A 23,325-nucleotide genomic window follows, 5' to 3' on the forward strand; every position below is an offset into this window, starting at 1 on the left:
AAGCATCAACAACTTAAAAGAGGGTGTAAACTTGAGTTCCAACTAGCACTATTGTTCTAAATGCAGTTGTCTGCTCAAGAAGTAGTGGTATGTAAAGATCGGTATGGTGTATTATCACTTCTGCCCTTTGGGGCCTGTGCTGAGAAATTGGTAATGTACAGTGCTCCTCTGTGGAGGAGTCATGGTTTAGAGCAATCATTGTGTTGTCCCCTGAAGTAGATACTGTTCCGTTTCTTTGATGTATGGATAGTTGGCTTTTCAAAAACTGTCTGTAAAAGGGTTCTGGTGATCCTTTGTTAAGCACCTTGCAGTATACTCAAAACACAGCATGCTTCTCTTGGTTCTTCTCAGTAGAGAATGATGGGACATGATAGGAAGCAATTCTACAAAATTACTTTTTCCTGATTTTTTTTGTATTGTATCATGTAGTGAGCATGACAGGAGAAGTTATTTGCCTTTTCATGAACCTGTTTGGATTGCATGCTGAGAATACAAAAAAAGTGGGGTGATGATACAGAGAATGAAGAATTATGTACCATCATGCCCTAGAAAGAAGTGACTGCTGAAAAGCAATGTCCAAAGCCATCTGAACATCAGAGTGTTAAAATTAGGTTCTGGAACGTAATTTCTAGGAAAACACTTCCCTTTTGTTAGATGCCCCCAGATGCGTGAGCCAGGAGGGAAAGGTGGTCCTATGTGATATGTTGCTGATCTGGACAATGGGGGGATTAGGACCTGCTGTAACATGCAGGCACTGCTAACAGTACTTGCATTTTAGAGATGTTGCCAGTGCCTTAAACACAACAACCCAAAACCCAAATAAGAACTAGTAAGGACTAGCAAAGAACCTAAACCCCATGTAATCTGAATCCTCTAACAAGAGCAGTCTGTTAATAGGTGTGCCTGGACTGGGAGTGTCAGTGCCATCTTTAAAATTAACATTTCCATTCCACTTTGTGACTGTAGATGTCTTTCAAGGGGATGTAAAAATCTGACAGAGTGTTTGAATTGTGCTTGGGTTCTGTAATTGACCAGGCCTTAAGGCACAAGAAAAATTAATAGTAAGGCATTGTTGTAATGAATTAATTTTGTGCTTGCTCAACCACTCGACATTTAAACATATGGAACTATTTTATGTGTAGGAAGAATCTCGTGAAAGAGAGCTGTGTCAGCCTGGTTATTTGAGCCTGCCAGAGCAGAGATGAGAGACGATTGTTTTTGTCCATAGAGGAACTGATGTTTTACATCTGCTTTTTAACAAATACAAATTAATACTGTTTCTGTTAAGTGAATGTTTTGTTTTCTCTTTAGTGTGTGAAGGTACAAAACTATTAGTTTGCCTCCAACTAAATCCTGTTGAGTTCCTCATTCTCTAATTGGTGTTAAAGAATTAGGTAAGAAATACCTGATTGTAGAGTACAGACCTGGGAGCCAGTAACTTGTATTTACCTTCCAAATCTAGCATCTGGCACAACTGACTTTGGATGTTGGAAAGTTATTGTGGTAGTACCTCAATTTCTTCCTCTGTAAAACAGAAGTAGTATCTTTATCACAGAAACTTCTGGGAGCATTAGCAGCAAAGCTTTAATTTGATTATTTTTAACTTTTGTTTCCTATCACATTTTTACTTTATTGATCAGAGGAAAAAATCTAAGAGTAACAGATATTTCATTTGTCTTTTCTTATAGTAGGTGTTTTTGCTAAGGTACTTGAGTTTCAGGTATTTGGAATAACTTTTTTTCTTTAAAGTTATTTACTTCACAGCAGTACATACAGTTACTATAAAACTAAATTATATTCAGTATGTGCAGATACAGATTTGTTTTCTGTCTATCCTATGCTTTGCTCAAGAAGTATGTAGTTGTAAATCTGTTTTATAGACAGTACAAACTGTGGGAAAGGTACCTCATTGAGACTTCAGCTTTGTGGCTTCAGGAGCTCTCTGTTTCACTAATAGTGATGATTTTTTAAATCAACTTAGAGCTGATTTTAGGAGTGCATGTTACATTTGTTACCACAATATGACACTGAGATTAACACAAGAGTTACCTAAATATATGAATCTTAAAAGTAAGGATTCAACAGAATGTACCACAAAACAAAGATTTAAAACTGTCTGAAATAAAAAAAAAAGGAATCCTGTTAATGACCGAGGTTTATTAAAAACATTTGTATTGCTTAGTTTCCAGCCAGCGCTTACATGTGAGCAGCATTATGTAAACTCCATTTGTACTTTTGCCAAAGCAAAGAAGATCAGTAGGTCAAACGTTTAAGCTTGACCTACTTTTTTTATAGGTACCTCGCAACAGCTCAACTTTTTCTGACTTATTTCCTTGAGAGTCTTGAAACAAAGTAGAGAGAACTAACTTTTCTTGTCTGCTGCAGTACAGCTGCAGTACAGCTGCAGTATGTAGGATTTTCATCTTATGCAGGAGTTCTCCACCTAGTTCTTGAATCCTTTTCCAGCAATGGTTTATACCTGTGTATTTCAGAAGGAGGTAACTAGAGTGACTCACGGATGAGGAGGAATATTGACCTTTGAAGAGGTTAAATGCTGCTCTCTATTTTCAAATCAAATACAAAATGACATTTGTAGTATGGTGGAACAAATACAATATGGGAGCTGGTTTTATTTCTTGTACAAAGTAATTTGGGAAAATTATAAATTATAAATTTCTAGTTTATACAATTTTAAATTTAAAAATCAATTTCTTATTACATAATTATAAGTTGTTATTGTAATTCACAGTGCCTACTGTCCATTTAGTAATGGATAGAGGTTTTTTTTTATTGAGGGCTATATGCAGGTAAAAAGTTCTATGGTAATTTTGCAGCAATCTCCTTATGTGTGCTCCAGCTGCTTTGCTCAATCTCACTTTTCTTCCCCAAGCCTCTGACTGATGGAGTGATACACAGATCTGAAAATCTGGAGATATGGCCAAGAAGAGGATCTGTGCAGGGTACGTGTCTATTTTAAGGAGAGGGGAAACAAGCTAAAGTGTTTGACTGGCAAAGCACTTATATTGGCCTAATTCCATAGCAATCTATATGGGATTAACAATCATAGTTTATATCCTTTCTCATGGTGAAGCTCTTGGTTTCTTCCTATTTGATGTGTTACCTTGTATATGGTTTTTAAATTTTGTAAATAGGGTTGATTACAAGAGTGTGGTCTCTCTTGGGTACCTTAGAAAACATGGTCTGATTGTGATGGTTTGTCCGCAGGATGAGCTAATCAAGTATGAAACACTAGCTCCTAAGAGTTAGAGGTTCAAAATTCCATGGAGTACAAAGAGTCCAGTTCCTCTCTTTGAGCAAAACATACTCAGTCTGTTATGTCTGGGTCCTTGGGATGAACTCCAAAGTTCATCCCAAGGATGGCTCCCTTGTGAAGGCGTCAGAAGCCTCCCAGGGATTTATTGCAGTATCAGAAGCCAGCATTTCCTATCCGCGCAAAGTAGTGTGATAAGCAACAGTTGGCTGCTACCCAAGAGCCTCATGGTAGCTGCAGTTCTGTGCCATAAATTACAAAGCACTTTCGGATTATTAAGGATGACAGTCTCTCAAGGTGTAATGATTAATATGCCACTTAGATGTTTAAATATTTGTCCAGTTGAAGACAGTTCACATTAGGCCTTGAACTTGACCACGAGCAATTCTTTGTGCAGTTGTTTGGACACTGCATTAGTAGGGCTGAGCTGTCTCTGAGATTGGTACATCTGAGAATTTACTAATCAAATGACAGTGTTCATGGGAAGTAAAGTCAAGTAGTTGACTTGTGTAGTGCTTATCATTGAGCTAACTTCAAAGTTCATGGTGTTGCAGTTCTTACTGCTGGGTTTCCTGTTCTCTTACTCTCCAATCATTGCCCAGGTGGTTCTTGCCTTGTTTCCACTTCTCTTGCTGTGACTGCTTCTAGCTGTTAGCAGCAATGTAATTTGGTTGTATTTTAAGGAATAGGTATGGGATCAGAATAAGAGAATGGGACAATCGATTGTTCAGTGTGCCTCAGAACTGCTTTGCTGTGAATACTTCAAAAGAGCTGCTTTGAATCGAGATTCTTTCTACGCTTCTCAAATTGATGACATATATGCTAATGTTTTTAGGATGTCTCAGTGAAACTGCTTGCTTTCTGCAATAAAATCATTGTATATGTCTGAAATGAGATCGATCCTGACTTCCATGATAGGCAGGGCACATGTACAAGTAAGGGGGAACAGTTTTATCATCAGTATGAGCTTAATGCATCAAACATACACAACCTTTAATTGTAATGTCTTTATACCAAAGTGAAGTGAAGAAAACTGATAAGAGGTTGTCATGTTCCTCAAGTTTCGTGAAGGTTGGCTTTTGTATAGAAGGTGACTTGTTTGACTTGAAAATTTGCTTTAATGTTCAGTCTTCTCTGTACAAAATAGAGATATTATAAATTGCAGCATTAAGAGATACCTTTTCTTAAGCATAGACAGCGACCAACGGTATTCATGCAGTCAGTGGAAGTGTCAGCTCCAGAACTGCCACAGTGGAATATTCTGATCCCCTTTCTTGTAGAGGAGAAAATGCACTGCATCTTCTGTGCCTGTGGATGCGAGGAGCATTGTAGGCGTTGCGTGCTGTGGGGGAAGAGAAGTCACAGGGGTGAAGAAAGAACTTTTTTTTTCCTTAGGTTGAATTCCATTCTGAAACTAATCATGCACCTAAATTCATGTGTTGATGATGTAGTGTTCCATTGTAGAAACTCATGTGGGAAGAAGCATGTTTCACTTTGTTTTTTAAACCCACACTTAATTCAATTTAAAAACTATGCAACAAGATTGTACAGGAAACCTGAAAAGACTGAATGGCCAAGAATTTCTAATGTGGTCTCATAAATTCTTTCAGTGGAATATTATTGGGTCACTCAGCAATTACAAGAAGCACCCTGAAGCTTAATAAATGAAAAATGGTGAAATAAAGAGAGCAAAGGCTAGAAGTAGTAGTTGCTGTTTTACAAACAGAAGTCTGTTGATTTATGCCCAATGTAATCTGAAGTAAATGCTCTCTGTAAGTATATGTTGAGTAAGATGAAGTTGGTGATAAAGACAGCATTTCTCGCCTGTTTATATTGAATCTAAAATTAGAGAGAATTCTGTTTCAGAATGTCAGTATAACAACTGTATAAACACGTTAACAGATATGCTCTTTGGAGCACTATATAACATCTGATTGCTTTTTAAGAATAGACCCACTTGTTCAGAAAGACTGAGCCCTGCTGTTAAGATAAAGTCATTTTATTTCAGTAAAATGCAAATTTAACTGTTCAGGAGTGGTCTGTCTTCTCTTGTTCTAGCCAAAAAAATGTCTCCAGACTCTTACAGTCTATTTTTGTAGATGCTGATTTGCGATAAGGGAGAAAGTGTTATCACCACACAGACAGCACCTGTTAATTGCCTAAATAATTCAGGCTTAAATTATGCAGGCTTCTAAAACAAGGAATTGCCCTAGCAAAAGGGATAAGAATATATAACTTCAGGATAAATCCTGAATAAACTCCCTGCCTTCCTATTCTTCTTTGGTTTTAGTGGTTTTGTTGTGATGAGAACAACAAGTAACTGCCTAAATTTGAGAATTATTACTGCAGAAGAAGGTTGTGGGGTTTTTTCCAATTTGCCTGAAAAGTTAAAGCTACCTTTTATACTGGGGGAGCTTAAAATGTTAATCAGCCAGGAAACTATGTGCGGCTGTCCTGGAGGACAGACTGTATGTAGTTAAGCTGTAGGTCAGTCTGTCTTTCAGCACATGAAGCGTTACTTGTAGACAGTAAATTCTTTGTTGGCCCTGTACCTAATCCCTATTTAAAGTGCAGTTTAACCTGTATTGCCAGTTGTTACAAGCATGTCATACACAGATTTGGCAACAGTTAAGAAGTGCCTTTAGGAATAAAAACTAAGGTTAGGTTTTATTCTACTTGAAATATTACTCTAGTTGCAATGAAATATGTCTTGGGATGTTTAAGTGCCATTCTTCGATTGACAAAGGTGCCTTTCGGAATAAAGCAAGTCTAGTAGACAGAGGCAGTATCTTTTATATCCCCAGTTAGTAAGTGGGGGAAACCTGTGTATCCAAGGAACGGCTTGCAAGACTAGAAATGTGCTTAATCTTTCCAATTATTCTAGTTGTTCTAGTAAAAGCTATTACTTCTTCCTGCAAACTTCCTTTCTCGTGTCCTCATTGCTATAAATACAATCTTGCCATCAGTTATGTGATTTAAAGAAATTGCCATCAGATTTTTAGAACATTTTATTTGTTTTTTGAGTATTTTGGTCTTTATTTAGCAAGGTCTGTTGTACTTTGTGGCCATCTGGGCCTAGAATTTGCTCTCAGCAGTGGACCAGGAGAAAAGGCTCAGCTGTAAGAAAGCATTCAAGCACGTAAGGTGTATTTAGGCTGAGTGTTAGCAGAGCAGACACCTAGAATTTGGAAATATGTTTCTAACCATATAAATGCCAAAAGGCATTTCAACACTTCTCTTTTTCACCTTACACCACTGGGTGATTCATAAGGCCATGGAAGAGCCCGATCAGTGGGTGTCCTTGGAGCATGTCTGACGCAAGCTGAGATCAGCACAAAGCACAACAGTTACAGCTGACAGAGGAAGATGATCTTTATTCCTCCTGAGTTTCATTTGATAAAATGCAGAAGCAATCTTGAGGGCAGGGCCAGAACCTGAATTTTCTCCCTACCCTTGAATGCCCTTGTCACTAGGCCAGGGAAATTGCTTTAGACTGTAACCAGGAGGGTTGGCAGATATTTCGTCTTCATGAATAAAGGGAGAGAGAGAACAATAGGATACTTGGTGTAATATGGAGGTTTTGGTATATCTGTCATGATCTGCTTGGATGTCTATTAAGTTTGAAACTCAACTGACTTGCTGAAATGGTGCTTTTAGTTATGCAGGAGTTAAAAATTGAGAGCTCTGAAGTCCAGTTATTGCCAGCCTGTGAACAGGACACCTTATATGTGGAAGGTGATCCACTAAACTGGGAAGATCCAGAATTTCTGTGTTCTTGCTGGTTGTGTTGTGTTTGTACCACGTGGCAAACTCTGGTGCTGCCGCTACTGACCCAGCCTGGCTACCTCACATCCCTGGCTCCTGTAGATGATGGCCAGCCTCGAAGAGCCTGCACATCAACCATACGGTTGTGAAGTGATTAGCAGACCATTTCTGAGAAGGCTGGAGTAGGGTTGTGTGGTATATTGGATGGAGAGGTATCGTTTTACAGCTCTGTCTGAAGCCAAATATAACTCTGTTAAAAAGAACACAAGCTCATCAGATGTTAAATCGCAGAACAGCTGTAGGTGTCATAGCTTCTGGCTTTCAACTGAGCATATGGCATAAAACTGGTGTAGCTAACTAGAAAAATCACTTTTAAATATTGACACTGCCTTTGATCTTTCTTTTTTTAGGCAGTGAATTTTGTCAACTTTGAGTAGCTCTGGTTTGGTTGGGGGAAAAATGGAAATAACTATGGATTTTTGTTTTGTTTTTAGGCTAAATAAAACATTAAATTTTCTTTTTAAAGTCCTCTCTTTTTTCTTAGGCCCTTGCTACTTCAGAAACCGTACAAGGTTGTAGTCACTGACAACACTATCCTATTGTGAAAATGCTTATAGTGTCAGCAGATAAACAACCAGAAGGATGCAACTTATTAGAGATCCTGTTTACCAACATTTAATTAATGCTGTCTTCTGAAGTAGGAAAGAATACCTTCAGTGTGGGCAGATTTCTTGGCTCTGATATGTGAGAACACACAGAGCCTTTGTTATGTCCTCAGGAGAGTTATTCCTGTGTTGTTGCCTGAGGATAGCTCTTTCAGTGTGTGGTGGTCCATCTCGTCTAAAAAAAAAAAAAAAAAAGGCAAAACAAAAAACAAACATTAAAAAAACCCACCCAAATACATAAGCAGTGGGGCATTGAAACTTGTATGTTGGAATTCAGAAACAAACTTGTTTTTTATTGGTCTGATGTCTGCAATTTAAACATCACTTACAACTCATATATCATAATGATTGTCATCTCTAGTAATAAACTTTTTTAATATGTGTAAGTCATAAGGATCTTTCCCAATAGATGGCCCCTGATTTTTTTTTCTCTTTGGAGGTAGGAGGAGGGAGGGAGAAGACTGTGTTTTTTGTGGAGGGGAGATTTGGTTTGAATTAGGCATGATACAAACACTGAATTGAAAACTTTTGAGACAATTCAGGCACCAGATGGTCTTCAGCAGCAAGGCAGGCTTTTCTGCTAATATACCACAACTCTTTTAACATTGAGTTTAGACTTTAAAAATGAGAATTCTTCTGTTTAAAAGCCAGTAAGCTTTGGAGTTCTAAAAAGTGCCAAAAATGGTACCTAATAAATTAAATTCTCAGCACATTAGATTGTTAAATAGAATTGTGTTGGTAGGTCCCTCATAGCTAGCATAAGCTGGCTTTGAAGCTAGGGATGTTACCTCACCTATCGTTGCCAATACGAGTATTTTTAAGAAAGTCACTTAGTTCCTGAAACAAGGCAACACCTTTTACATATCTAGAGCAAGAAGGATGGTGCATTTCAAAGGTGGCTTGAAAAGGAGACAGTGTTCTGATTTCAGAGAAGGGGATAAATGGAGGAGAAGAGAAATAGCAGCGTCTATAATAATATGCTGTATCTGCAATATTGACTTGAATTGCTCTTAAAAGATGCACTCTAGATATAGCAAGGGCTTTGCAAGTTAAATCTAGGTCTTTATTAAAACTCATCTTTTAACATTGTATAAATACTTTTTAGGTGTTTATTTTTCACAATAAATATCCGGTGGATGTTGAATTGATCTTGCATCTGGTCTGCTTCAAAGAAACTCCAAAGCTTTTCTTCCAGGTTACAATACCTATTAGATGATTTGAGAGACAAATCAGAGTGAGGTGCCAAAAACATAAGATCTGGCATACAAAGGACAGGAAAGATAATTCATAATCCCTTGTTTTGAACTCCTTTATGTTCAGTGCCTTTGCAGCTAATCCTCTGTATTCTTTTAAGCCTTTCTCTAGATCATCCTTTAACGTTCATAAATCTTATTTTAGTAAGTCTGAACTTGATTGCCTCTTAATCTTCTAACTGAACAACATACTGAACACCCACAGTAAAAGAATCAATCTGTCATGCCACATCCTGAATACTGTAATTGGCATGATAACCTCAAAGTTATTTTAGTGGCGTGAGTGCTAAAGATAATGTATTCAAACTACCGCCATCCCTCACAAAGAAGTAATTATTTATGTAAGAACAGTAACAGATATGGTATTCTCATACTTGATTGGAAACTGGCAGTTGATCCTATCTTATATTTTGATCCTTTGTATACCCTTTATAGTTATTTAGGTATAATCCAGTTATTGTATTTTCCTACATCAATGACCTAAGCATAAAAGTGGAGGAAAGGGTGTTCAACTTGCTTATAGTTACTTAGCTGCAGTTAATTATGTGTATGTGCTATTTTACAAAATGCTCTGATATGACTTTATTTGAGCTGTAGACATTTTTAAAATTGCTTTAATGGGTCAATGGCTGAAATTTAGATGAAGTACTAACTACATTTCCTTTTACGAGGCCTATAGTTCTGAGCAGTTTTAGATACAGAAAAATTCTATGAGCTCTGTCTGTGAGTGTCATTCAGTGGGACCTTACGTCCAGAGACCCTGCGATTCTGTTTAACTATTACAACATGGACCGTACCTTTTAGAATCAAGGTCTTCCCCAGTGTTAATCCTTTTTTCCTCCCCGGTTTTGAAGTGCTTTGCAAGCCAGCGAGGTACTGTCTCTCTTTCCTCTTCACACCAGAGGTGGTGCGTATCCTGCAGAAGCATAGCTTTTTCCCTAACCTTCTGCATTGCTTACTCTAAGCATGACTAATCTCCTTGTAAGAGAGGGTACAGGGCCTGATTTCTGATGGAGTTTTACACTGGAGTAAGTAGAACTACCTATATGCACCCTGGAGTACGTCCCAGGCTATGGTAGGGAAGGACCAGCAGTGTCAGTTCCCTGAATTTTGGGAAAGGCAGAAGGGAGAGTACTCTTGTTTCCAAGGAACTAATACTTGGAATACAGAATTAATAGAAATTTTCCCCAAAACTAAATACATATAAATAAACCTAAATAAGTCATTCACTTTTCCTCCTTTGTATAGTAACATCACTTAAAGTGCCCATTGCAGGAAAATAAATTGCATATGTAAGACTGGGAAACATCCCACTTAAGCTGCCAAATTCCTTGGATGACTTTGAAAATTTTCTTCTTGGAAATACCTCCTCCATGTTTGCTGTTACGGGCAGTTGCATTGGAACTATTCTTACCATGCTCTGTTGTTTGTTCCTCTCAGGAATTCCTCGGCTATGCTTCGCTCACTTTGAAAGCGGTCTTCTGTCAGAGAGGCTTGGTTGCAGGCAAGGAGCAGCAGACATGTTAAAGGCAAGGTGGCCAAAGTCAGCTTGATGGTTATTCTTAACATTGGTACAGGGAATTAGTCTGCCATGATCAAATCACTGCATTCTCTTTAGACCTTTAAAGTTTCCACTTGGATTTGGTAGCAAGCTACAGCTGCGCACTAGACAGCTGCAGCCTGTTCCTCCTCTTAGATGGACCTAGACCTTTTTCCATTCAAGTTTATTAATTGGATAGAACGTAAAACTTTCCAAGAACAACTTCATTTCCTCCTGTCCCTTGTCTGTGGCCCAATAAGAGTTACAGCGAAATAGCATAACTGAGCTGCCCTTATTTACATGTGTCGTTCTCTGGCATGTCACTGTTACCTAACCAGCAGCAATGATGTTTTAGTGTGCGCAAATAACATAGCTCCATGTACTGTGCTCATTACTAAAACATGAAATTTATCAGGTCCTTCCCACGTTGGCGGTGCTCTAAGATTTATGTCACCAACACCTCATTAGGAGCCCTGTAAACTGTGCTCTTCGCTTAGCAAAGATGGTTTAACAAGTCCACAGTACACTAAAGAAAAGTATCATGTTTGAGCAGAAATTGGCAGTCACAACTGGGGTTTCTAGCAGAACCACGCCATCTCATCAGGACAGCGAGGGAGGGAGGGCAGGCGGGCTGTCTGGGAGCAGTTGGATGTTTTAACCTCCTCACTAGGGATATTGGCCCATAATGTTTATTTAATGTTAGTAATAAGCATTTTGCTAAGGATGTAGTTGATATATGGAAGGTAAAAGTGAGGAAGCTGTTGTCAAGGAATATAAAGGGTTGCAGATGCGTTTAAACCCAAGGAATAGCATTTTCTCTAAAATTATGGGAAAAAGTAAGGACATTTTCAGGTGGGGACAGTAGAGGAGGACAGAGGAGGAGCAGGTACCCCAAGCAGTATGAACAAGAGCAGTTCTGAGGATTTGTTCTTTGTTCTTCATGTGACAGCGTAGCCTGCAGGGCTGTGTGACCTTCGAACGTTTGAGCCCCACCTTGTTCACTGCATCATGCTTTTACCATATGAGTTGCTTCTTATGCCTATGGTAAGCTCTTCACGGCAGTGGCACCTCTCCTGTGTCCATCTGGCATGCTTGATCCTGTGTGTTCTGGCAATCAAATAATAGATGAACAGCGAACACCTGAATAGCTGTTATTATGCTACTGCTTTCCAGCCGTGGTATCGCTGTGCCACTTTTAATAATTCAGGAGTGACGGAGAGGTGGGGGAGTGAAAGGGCTGCAGCAATCTTTGTTTCTCTCTGTAGCATGGATTCCTCCTTGGTGGCTCTGTAGTTACCATGGAAATGGGAGAGGGATGGCATAGCATCAGTGGGGCTGGAGTGGGACTTGTGGGTCTGCTCCGTGGCATCTGCACAAAGGGGAAAAACTAGGGCTTGCCTTTCTTTGGTTTGGTGCCTTTTCTCCTCTTTCCCTCAATGGTTTGTGAAACTTAATTGTTAACAGGTGATGCTCCCAAATGTTGGTGTATTTGTTAAAAGAGTCTTTTTTATTAGTGATTCTAGTGAAAATCTGCAGTGTCAGAAGATGAGCATTACTGTGGTCTGAGGATTTGGGTGAGGTAGTGTAGGAATATGATCATGAAATCACTGGTATAAACTGGAGTCCTGGTTATAGTCAGACTGTCACTACTGGAAGGTTGCTTAATGTGTTTGAAATGCACTGGCACTTTAGGGAGTAGATTTACTGGAAAAGACTAAGGACCCCCTCACTGACATGTGCTCAGTGCAGCATTCTCTTATTTTGATCAGGCTGAATCTAATTTTTAGTAATTAGAAATATATATCCTAATCACCTCTTGCACTAGCTGTACTGACCTGCCAATCCCAGCTACGGAGGGAGAGGCATACGAGAGAAAGGGAGCAGCCCCCTGCATCTCCAGGTTGTCATTATCGCTCCCGATGGCTATGCAATGCGGGCAGTGGGAGGTGGAGAATGGGCTGGCATGGTTATTCCACTGCACATGTTTTAGGGCTGTATCCATCTTTAAGCTGCCTAATCTACTAGCATTAGCTGTGCTGTTTGTTTTATACCTGTGTTAGGTGCTTAGATTTTCAGCAATTACGCTGGAATTGTTCTGAGTGAACGACTAAAAACCTCTTTTACCTGGGGATCAGAATGGAACTTCGTGACTGGCTTGAGATGGACTGTTGGGCTATTGTATAACTACAGGCAGAAGGAAACTGTTCGATTCAGCATCTCTGTCCCTCCTTACAATGATAGACTAGATAAGGTTAAACAAGATTTTCTGTAACAAGTTAGTTTGTTGGCAGCTGCCTGGCAACTGTTTGCTTGATTGCTTTAGAATGGGACCAAGACAATAAAATACCGTGTAAACCCGCTTTTCTTTTGAATTTTGTGGCAAATAAATACTCTTTTTCCACGCCAGAGACTTCTTTTGAAGTCTGCATTCAACAGGAGATTTGTCACTGTGGGAGTAAGCTATGAGGTTTAATTTACTTCTGCCAGTTTACGTATACAAGTGAGGTATTCCTGTGTAGTGAACTTAAACTTGAACTTTAACTAAATTTATGAGCACATAATGAAGTAATTTCTCCCAGTTACCTTTGTGGAACCTTTAGAAATAGTTCACAAACCTTCTCTTGCCCTCCATTTTCTCCCTAGAGTTTGTAGACTCAAGGTTCAAAACCTGGAATATGGAGTATTTCTACTTCAAATTTGTAATCCATGAAGCAGTATTTTCAGAGAAAATACTAAGTATATGCTAGCAAAAGCTTAACCATAAAGTTCAGTATTTTTCCTCCAAAATGGCAGATCCTGAAATTTAATTGCTGGCGCTTTAAAACTCTGATTAAAAAAAAGAAAAAAGAAAAAAAAAAAAAAAAGAGTGGAACAACACACTTGGGCACCAGAAAAATAGTAGTTCAAGCTGGAGTTCTCTTCTGTTTCCTTTAGATATGGCACTGCTGGGCTTAGCTTTGGTCCTCTCTGAATCTGACGTGTTAAATGTGCTCTTGTTAATTGAAAAATGTCTTCAATATAAACTGCAAATTGCATCTGAAAGATGTGTTAGTCGTCTCTTTCTAATACATGCTCATCTATAGCAACTGTTCTTCAGTTTCAGTTAACACACAAATAGAATGGAGTCCAGCACAGTGGTTCTTATCACTGTTGCTTTTGTCAAAGTTAAAAATGGACTAAATTATTGCCACTGAATTCATGAGAGGTCTCTGAATTCAGAAAACATCTATTGAGTGTGTGATGTCATTTTTATGAGGTCATTCTTTAGATTAGAATTGCAGTTTAGAAAATAATGACTTCTACTGTAAGTATAGTAAAATTGTTGTTAAATCCTAGTCTGCAGAGTGATTGGGATTAGTTTCCTGTTCTATGATACTGCAGTGAATAGCCTTTTTATCCCCAAACTACAGCAAACTACTTAGTGTTTTGTATGAGGTGCTGCAATGTGTGTGTGTCTTGGGGAGCTTGACTTTAAGGCCACGTGCATGTCTCCCCTCTGTCCCAGCAGCTGATGTAAAATGAAAACATTGCGGGCTATGAAAAAGCAACTGAGAGCAGTTAACGTAAAACTGTATTGTACAGGTGTGTGAGCTGTGCAAGATTGCGTGTGTAATTGTGGGTCAGTTTTGCGTAATCCTGGTGCGCAGCAATGGTGCGATTGCTGTATCTGGAGTAGAAAGTGCCAGTTTTGTTGGTTGTATAACTGGTAGTTTTTAGAGGATTTTACTTCAACTTCTAGCTGAAAATTCATCTCTGAATCTTTCAGTTGATGAATATGTAATTAAAAGGGTGTATTTGAATAGGGCTAAAAATTTGTAATCTAAACAAAGGTTACAGGAATGCTTCAGCAGAACCGATGCAGTAAAGTTTTTGCTCTCGGTTCATCTCATCCTCTAGGGGTGTATCAGAAGTGCTACATCTAATAAAACATGATATTCTGCCTCCTAACCCAATGATTCGAAAAGCTGGTTCTGCTGGTAGGCATTGCTGAGGTGTAAGCAGACGGGATCTGAGCACTTGTAGAAATTGGCTCCAGGCTGCTAGGAGGTGCATGCTAGGACTGGTTGCCCTTTTGACTGTTGGCTTACTTCTTTGTTTCATGCTTTTTCCAAAAGAAGCTAAAAAGTATGAATGACAGTTGTTTCTCCCTCCAAAAGACATGCTAAACCTAAGCTTCCAAATCTTACTGTAATTGTTTCTGAGTTGCCCTCTTTTTATTTTAAACAGGTCAACTATAACAATATTTACTTACAGTGATATATGGAGGAAGATGTTGACTCTACTGGTTTTTTTGCTCCTAATTTAGATAAAGGACAATTGTGATTATTTAGGAGAACAGTTCAGAAGAAGGGACAAAATTGAGAACTCTAGGACACTGGAAGAAATTGATTTTAATCTTGCATGTTAATTTTGGGTTAAAATTTTCTAGATAAAGAGAACTTCACTATTGAAGCTTACTAAAAGCTTCTTTGTGAGTCTCAAAAGCACTGAATTGGTTTTTAAATCAGATTTTTTTTTTTTTAAATTTAACAGAAAATATCCCATTTTATGTAACACTTCATGGTTCTTTTACCAGTCTTGTCCTTTTTCTAGGATCTTTTTGATTGATATTTTGTGTAGATATCCCAGTTTGTGCGTGTAGTAACTCTTGTTAGCTGTCAAAAGAATTGACCAGTCTCTTGCATAGAGTGACTTTTAAAGAGTTATTGTCAAGAAGTGGGTTTATTTTTTTTTTTAAATGTTCTTAAAATCTTGATAAGAATTAAATGCAGTTTCTGCTGCAAGACTCTGAGGATTAAAATTGTATTTACAGATGAGGTAAAAGGCATTAGACAATTAAAGGCATTTTAGGGGGCTGTAGCTCATTTTGTTATATTATAAAAGTATTTCATCCAGCACATGAGGGATGTGAGGGAGTGATCATCCGTACAACTCAGCTACCACTTTAGCTGATCTTGGCAGGCTTTATAGGAGTGTGTTATCCCTTTGATTAGACCTTGATTACCACTCAAGAACCAGATACAGCTTGCAGCCATCTCACTTCAACTTGCGCAAGCTTATGATGAAAGAACATGAAGATAGATGTTTAAAGCATGCCCCCCCATCCTCTGTGTTTGAAAGGCTTATTAAGATTCATCAAAGAAAGAATCCCTTATTTTTGGACAATTCAGAGCTTTGGTGTGCAATTGAGCGCCCCTCAGAGAGGATTTTGAAAGTTTACTTGCCTCTCTGCTATGTATTTTCAGGTGCTCTCACAGTTGGCCTTGTGCGACAGTGTCAAACCATCCATGGACGTGACAGGACCTGTATTCCTCCACGGCTGCCTCCTGAGTGGGTCACTACGTTATTTTTCATCATTATGGGAATCATTTCACTAACTGTCACATGTGGTTTGCTGGTGGCTTCCCACTGGCGAAGAGAAGCTACTAAATATGCCCGCTGGATAGCTTTCACTGGAAGTAAGTGACCTCAGCTACACAGTTGACCTGTATGCAGGATAAACTGGTAGAGTCTAAAATAACACTACAGTGTTGTCAAGGAGCAGTGCTTAGAGCTCTTACTATGCAAAACATTCTTTCTTTTCAAATACTATGTCTGAGAGAAAAATAAAATTCTTCAGAAATCAAGAGGTTGATATCTTAAGTGACTATAATCGAGAGGGATTAATAGTCTGTGGGCCCAAGGTGAGAGAAAGAAAGGCTTGACTCCTTTACCTTCCTTGGGCAGTGCCATTAATTGACCTAAGAAAATGAGCAGGGACAGAAGAGGTCAGTTCTGATTTGTATGTCTGATGGTCTTTCGTACTTCCCCACTCCCATATATCCAGGCCTTACCCCTAGCAGAATGGAGTGACTGAAATTCCCTTCCCTAGGAAAAGGAGGCATCTGAGACTTACTACAGTCGGAAATCCATCCCTGCTTCAGGTGTCTCCTGAATACCTCATTCAGGGTTGATGCTGGTTCAGTCCTGCTTCATGCTCACAGTGGGTGTTTTATTCAGAATATCTGCATCCTAATTGGCTATGCAGGAGGATTGCCCACTGCAGAGCATCTGCTGTGCTTCACAGCACTGAGACTTTTTGCTTCCATAAGTGACCTGCAGCAGTCCTTTAAACTGGAGGAGGAGTATTGGTGTTTTTCTGCCTCCCTTGATTCTGCTCCGTATGAGCACCAGCATAACTCCTTGCAGCTGAGCCTCCTCTAGCAGCCCTGTGTTTCCATGCAAGGAAACATCCTATGGCTACTTTGGTGCAAAAGAAGAAGAGTTATAACGAGTAAGGGGAATAACTTTCAAACTTCCTTTTCTTGGTGTGTGTTACAGGCTTAGCCCAACTGTGAAATGGTGCCTTAATGGTGGGGATGACAGCATGAAAAAACTCAAAACCTGAGGGCTTTTAAATTGACTTGAATTATGACATACCACTAAAGGTAGTGTGAACGCTAACTAGAAAATGCAAGTTTGTGGTTTACACAGGCATAAATAAGGTTTAATGGAACTCTGTGGAGATGTACAGTGAAGATGAATGGAGAGAGTACAGTGAAGGGCTACAAAGATGATCAAAGGACTGGAGCACCTCTCTTATGAGGAGAGGCTGAGAGAGCTGGGTCTGTTCAGCTTGGAGAAGACTGAGAGGGGATCTTATCAACACTTACAAATACCTTAGGGGTGGGTCTAAGAGGAGGGGACTAGACTCATCTTAGTGGTGCCCAGCGACAGGACAAGGGCAATGGGCACAAGCTGAAACATGGAAGTTTCATCTGAATATGAGGAGGAACTTCTTTACTTTGAGGGTGGCAGAGCACTGGAACAGGCTGCCCAGGGAGGTTGTGGAGTCTCCTTCTCTGGAGATACTCAAAACCCGCCTGGACGCAACCCTGTGCAACATGCTCTAGGTGATCCTGCTTTTGGCAGGGGGTTGGACTAGATGAGCTCCAGAGGTTCCCTTCCAACCCTAACCATTCTGTATTCTGTGATTCTGTGACCCCTAATGATATCTAATATGAATGAGATTTAACCAGTTTTAGGGGAGAGAATAATATAAAAAAGTGCTTCAGCTTCAACAAAGGTACTTCACTGAGGCACTTGTACAATCAAAGCCATCCTTCTGACAACTTTGCTACACAGCGTATTAAATTAATAGTGCAGCTTTTGCAGACAATGGAGCTATTGAAATGGCATATCCATTATGATAGACTTTTATGTATTTTCCAGTGAATGATTAAAACAGCAGACATGAGTATTACTGAATATTCCATACCAACTTTTCCAGTGCCCTTGTTTATCTATACATATTTAATGTGTATCTAATGTATACAGGGAAGGTTTAAAACTCAAAATGCCATATAAAATTAAGATGCTTACAGTGAGCTGAAGTCAAAGCTCTAGGATAAAGAGGGGTTTGGAGTACTATATATTAATGGTTGAAACCATAACTTATTTCCTGAGTTTTTTTTCCTAATTCAGAGCTTGTATTTTGGGCTTTACGTATTTATTTTTTTTTGTTTAAATATCTCCAATCATCACATCCCTGCATCTTTAGTTTTCTATACAACTGTGATGGTTAGTTCAGTCAAAAAATCTGATACCCTAAGCTGGGTTTTTTTCTGTAGATTTCTTTAAGCTTGCAACTGGTCCATTATTAGAATTCTAAATATAGAAGGACACTCTTTTACGTCAGCACTTGCCTTTTTGTTATGCGATGTTTAATAATGAAACATATTAATTTGTTCTTTTGCAACTCAGAATTATTCATAATTCTATTAAGATTTGATCACTGTGTGGCCAAAATTCTAAAATTCAATGTCTTTGATATCATCTCCATTACATACAACTCTGAGACATTTGCATCCTATTAACGATGATAATGGGAATTTTATTGCTTAACTCCCTTGTAAGAAAAGTCACTTTTGGAAAAGAAGTGAATGGGGAGGAAGAGTTCTTTTATTTTCAAAAGTTGATGAGCGTGACTTCTGTGGTTCATTGGATGGCAGTTAGTAATCTGTTTGTAGATTAGTATTAGGAAACATGTAGCCATGTGGAATCAACTTGGTATACTATGAGTAGGTCCTTCCTGTGAAGTGCCAGGGCTGTATGATGAAAACACGTGTAACTCATTAGAAGGGGGTAGGGAAAACTTCATGGTTGTATTACACCTGTTCTGCAAGCAATTTCAAGATGCAACAGCCCAGTACAGACTGCTAGCAGATATTATTCTCGTAGAACTTTCGGAACACAACATAGGACATGGCATCCCAGGCAGGCAGGGAAGTCTGCTGGACTGCCATGGGCAGCTCTGGGACTGGCAGTTCCATTCTCTTCAAATGCAAGGGGATCTAGTGTAAATCATCTAAGGGCAAAGGAATCTTCTTGCTTAGCCCTTTCCTTACAACTCTGACAGCGGCAAGGAGAGCCTAGTAAGAGGTCACTGTTGCCCAGTTCATGCTGGAATTCACATATAAATATATAGCTTGTATTTTTCATGGAATTTTTGCTTGTAGTCTTGTCATCTTGGATGACTCCAGATTTTTCAACCGTGCATCTATAAATATGAATTATTGCTGGCAGTGGTGTTGTCTATCTTGTTTAGCTAAGGAAAATGTTTCATCTGTCAGTTCTCTTTCCTGTATACACTTCTAAAAGGATTCATCTGAGAGATTATTTACTAGCACAGTGTTTGCATCCTTCCCCAGTCATTGGTGGTTTTACTGCACAGAAACGTGTCTTTCTGGCTTCTCTGCAAAAACAGCGTTGTGGAGAGGAGAGATATTTCCTTCCTCCACGTCATACTGCATGAGTGACAAAAGTCTTCTAAAGGCAAATACGAAAGTTTTCCTTCACTTTCTGTAGAGAAGAGCCTTTCAAGAATCACAGTATTCCTACTAATGTGATAGGTCTTGTCACTTTGGGCATAGATACTATCAAAACCATCATTGCTGTTGAGTCCTGTTAACTGTAGTACCAAATTTCATACAATATAATGGAGAGTGGATGCCTTCTTGATGTTAGTTTGTGCACTGCCCAGGTCTTCGTGTGTTTCTTCAATGAACGAGGCCTCGCAACCTCATAGCTGCACCTCACGTGTTGATAGCAGCCAAAGCTCTGATCAGCTGTTCCTTTGCATGGTGTTATTTACCTGTTGCTCAAGTGTGAGCTAACAGCCTGTTACCTTCCCAGCTTCTATACCGCTTCATCACTAATTATGCCCAGTGACATAGTGGCAGAAGTTGGCAGCAGAACAAGTAACCTGGCTTGGTATTGGTCCTGTATCTCTGAAACTGCTCCTTTTTTGCTAGCCCTACTTCAAATTTATCTAAACCCCTCGCCTTTTCAGGGTGCCCATTGTGCCATCTTCTGGTTTAGAAGACAGGATGTGGTGAACCTATGGTAAATCTCAAACGTTGTACTTTCTATGGTCCTTGGAACACATACTGTTAAGTTCCGTAATTAGAAACAATGTCCACAGCTTATTCTGTGCAGAGGCCACCTAGGTCGTCTTATGTATGTTATAGCAATCTGGCTACTGCAGGAATTCACAGAACTCCCACAAGATCTGTTACATCTTACACAGATTCAGGTCTCCTACCGTCTGCTACAACTAGAAAGAGAATTAATTCTGTTCCTGCTGCCACTGAATTGGGTGCTTCTCTGAGGTGTATCAAGGGAGGAGATGCTGGACAGAAAATCATATTTCTACTTTTTTTTCCTAGCAGTTACCAGAGAGTCTGTTATTCTTTTTGTCTGAGGATTTAAATGCTCATGAGTATAAAGGACTTGCTTTTTGGAATGCAAATGAAAATGGGGCAGGATAATCACATTCTTAACTAACAGTAGCTATGCTGCAAACATCTGTCCCTGGTGTTCCCCCAGTGAATAAAGTGCTGCTTGAGTTATTAAAGATTTGCACCTGGTGCTGCTTTCTGTGTTACGCGTTTCTAGAGGCAAGCAGGTACTACAATAAGCCCTCTAAAGACTAGACCATATTGTTTCCCTTCTTTTAATACGCTGTATCCTGGATTTTTTGAAGTTGTCTTTGGATGCTCAGAACAATTTCAAGCTAAAGAATTAAAGGAACTAGGTCTTTTTTGATAGCCACCATTCAGAAGCAGACTAGAAATGATTGTGCTTTGTTACCTAAATATTTTTGTTGACAGAAATTGTAGTTATTAAGTGTCTTTTCTGCAAATTTTCCTACCCGAGGAAGAATTTGAAATCATAAGCAAGTACTCTTGAGGGAGAAGTTCTTTGTGGGTTGCTGGAGATGTTGCTGGAAATTCACTGAGTTGATACTAGCAGATATGGAGAGTTAGATTTGGGCTAAAGCTTCTATAAGAAATTCATATCCTCTAGCTTACACACCTCCTTCTAAAAGAATACACACTAAATTAACTGAGCACTTCATGTCTGGATTTTCTCCTTAGTTTCTTCTTTTTTAAAAAATAAATTTATCTTGCAGTCTTTTCTTAATGACTTCTCAAAACTTTGCCATAATTCAGACTTTGATGAATCCATTTTGTCACTTGCTATTTCAGTAGACTAAAAATTCAGACCACTCTAAGAAAAATTGCTTGGACACCCTCACAGCAGAACATGTGCACTGTTATTTGGAAGAGAAAAGATGGCTGGTTACTTCTGTAATATATATTTGAAATGTGTATGCACATCAGCATTCTGCACACTACCTGGACGTGCAGAATTTATTTTTTCTCCTGCTGTGAACTGAGGGAGAGTTGAGGTACCTATCTCGGCCTGTCCTCGGGCAGGAACACAAGGAGACACTGGGCACACACTCCACTTGGTGGTGCGGTGCCACTAGCAGGTCTCAGACCTAGGAGCACTGGTGCATGTATGCACAACACACCTCAAAGAATAGTGGTTTAGTAGAGAGGAATAAAGATCTATTCTTCAGCCATATCCATGAGGCCATCAGAACTTTTCCAGCTGTGTAGTTCTTGAATATAATAAAGGAGATTTAATCTTGAAAGTGCAGGTTGTTTCAGAATCCTAAAGCTATTTCCTATAAGTGTGTTGTTGTTAAAATATAATAGAAGTTTTGTAAATAACTGGAATGCTCGTCAGGGACAAACTGCATGTAATAGGAAGCGTGCTGAGTTATGATAATGTGACTCATCCTCAGAATACTGTTTAAACTGTTACTAATTGTATGTTTTGTTACTAATCACACATCAACCACTGTTTTCTGGACCACTCAAGTATAGAGCTCTTCTGTGCTTACACAGATCTGCTCAAGAAACACATACCCAAGCTTTCTCTCCTCCGATGGGCCAGCTGTTGGTTAAGATACAATTAAAAAAAAAGGAAACATTCTTTAAGGATTAGAATGTGTCGTGCAGAATTACATGGACCAATAATAATGTAGATTAAAACCATCTAGATTATTTAATGTTTAACATCTGGTTGCTGGTTCTTTGGTTGTGTTTTAATAGATGACCTAATGAAGTAGCACTGAGCAAGAATGTAGTAACTGTGCAGAGGCCAGATGTGTTTTGTTTGTGCTCTTTTTCTTGCCCTTTAAAAAGTGATCCGCCAGCGCTGTTCCATTAGATGTGAGACTTGCTCCCTCCAGTGGGACATTTGACTTTTTTCCTGCTCAGTATTGTCAGCTGAAAGAAAGGCTGATCCTGGTGGTAGCTGCTCTTGACTCAAGGCAGCGTGAAAGCTGCTTTGCGTGTTTTGGAAAGCAAGGAGCAGCTGATGTTCTGATGTGGATCGTGGTTTATGAAACCATTCTCTTTTGTTTATGCCCAAGTTCTACTTGGACACTTTTTGAATTCAGATTCATCATGCCCACAACTCGTCTCTTCTATAGAACATGAGTGTTTTTTCCTCAAAGCTGAGTCTATGGCTATGTTTATAGGTAGACTTTGAGGACTAGGAGAGGCTTCAGTTTTAGCTGTTCATCATGTTAGGAGAGTTGGTATGTGGATTTGTAGGACTGGTGGAAGAACAGAGCAGGCTCAGCCCCTGTCTCCCCACCCAGATATAATTTAGATTTGGTCGAATGGGTATTGGGATCCCATGTTCCACTCAGAATAAATAAAGTTTGAAACAAAGTTGAAATACATAGAAGTGAAATAAGAGCAAAGCACTAATAGTTGACCGAACTGGTAGAATCAGATAAAATTCTGTTATTCTAATACTGTTAAACTATTTTTATATTCTTGCATATGCAATCAAACCAATGCAAAAGCTAATCCTTTTTTTTGGTGAAGAATGTCTTGCCTCTTAAGAGGAGCCATATTTGGAAGTCATTCCCTTGGTTGAGACAGTAGAGCCCTGCATATTGCTACGTTCCAACTGAACAGGGTTACTTATCCACAGGGCTGTTACAGGAACACTGAAGTTGTCATCTGGGAAAGATTACGACACTGGATGTTCTCTCCTGGATTTGATCAGAGTACTGAAATGTGCTGTGAGGAATGTTGGCTGCTATTGATACTTGAAGGCCTGTGAAATCCATAATGTAATTGTAAGGAATGCCTTTAATAGTTCTAGTTTCTTTTTTGTACATCCACAGAGTCAGTTGTAAGCATGGACCATGTACATAAGTCGAAGTGTTCAGTGAAATACAAAGCCTCATTGCTTGGTTCTCTTTGCACACAGAATCTGAATTTGAAGTTTTTTGCCAAGATGCTTAGATTAAACTGAATCAGAAAACTTTTTTTATTCTAATGGAAAATCTTAAGGATATTTCATTACTTAAGGAAACATTTGTACAACTTTAGGAAACTGGCATATTTTAATCTAAAAGAAACTGTAATGACAATCTGTGTTTTCTATTTTTAGCAAAACTTTTACAGAAAAGGAATTTGT

The 23,325-nt window shown here is 39.1% G+C and overlaps 1 protein-coding gene across 1 annotated transcript in view; it reads left to right on the top strand.

The window, feature by feature from the left end:
• MOSMO (modulator of smoothened) overlaps window positions 1-23,325 on the top strand; it is a 30,643-nt gene that overhangs the window by 4,938 nt on the left and 2,380 nt on the right. The window contains exon 2 of the mRNA XM_068423535.1: window positions 15,741-15,953. Coding sequence (XP_068279636.1) covers window positions 15,741-15,953 — 213 coding nt within the window. The remainder of the gene's footprint in view (window positions 1-15,740; window positions 15,954-23,325) is intronic.

Source organism: Nyctibius grandis, chromosome Z (assembly GCF_013368605.1).
Source record: "Nyctibius grandis isolate bNycGra1 chromosome Z, bNycGra1.pri, whole genome shotgun sequence".
In the NCBI taxonomy this organism is placed as follows: Eukaryota; Metazoa; Chordata; class Aves; order Nyctibiiformes; family Nyctibiidae; genus Nyctibius; species Nyctibius grandis.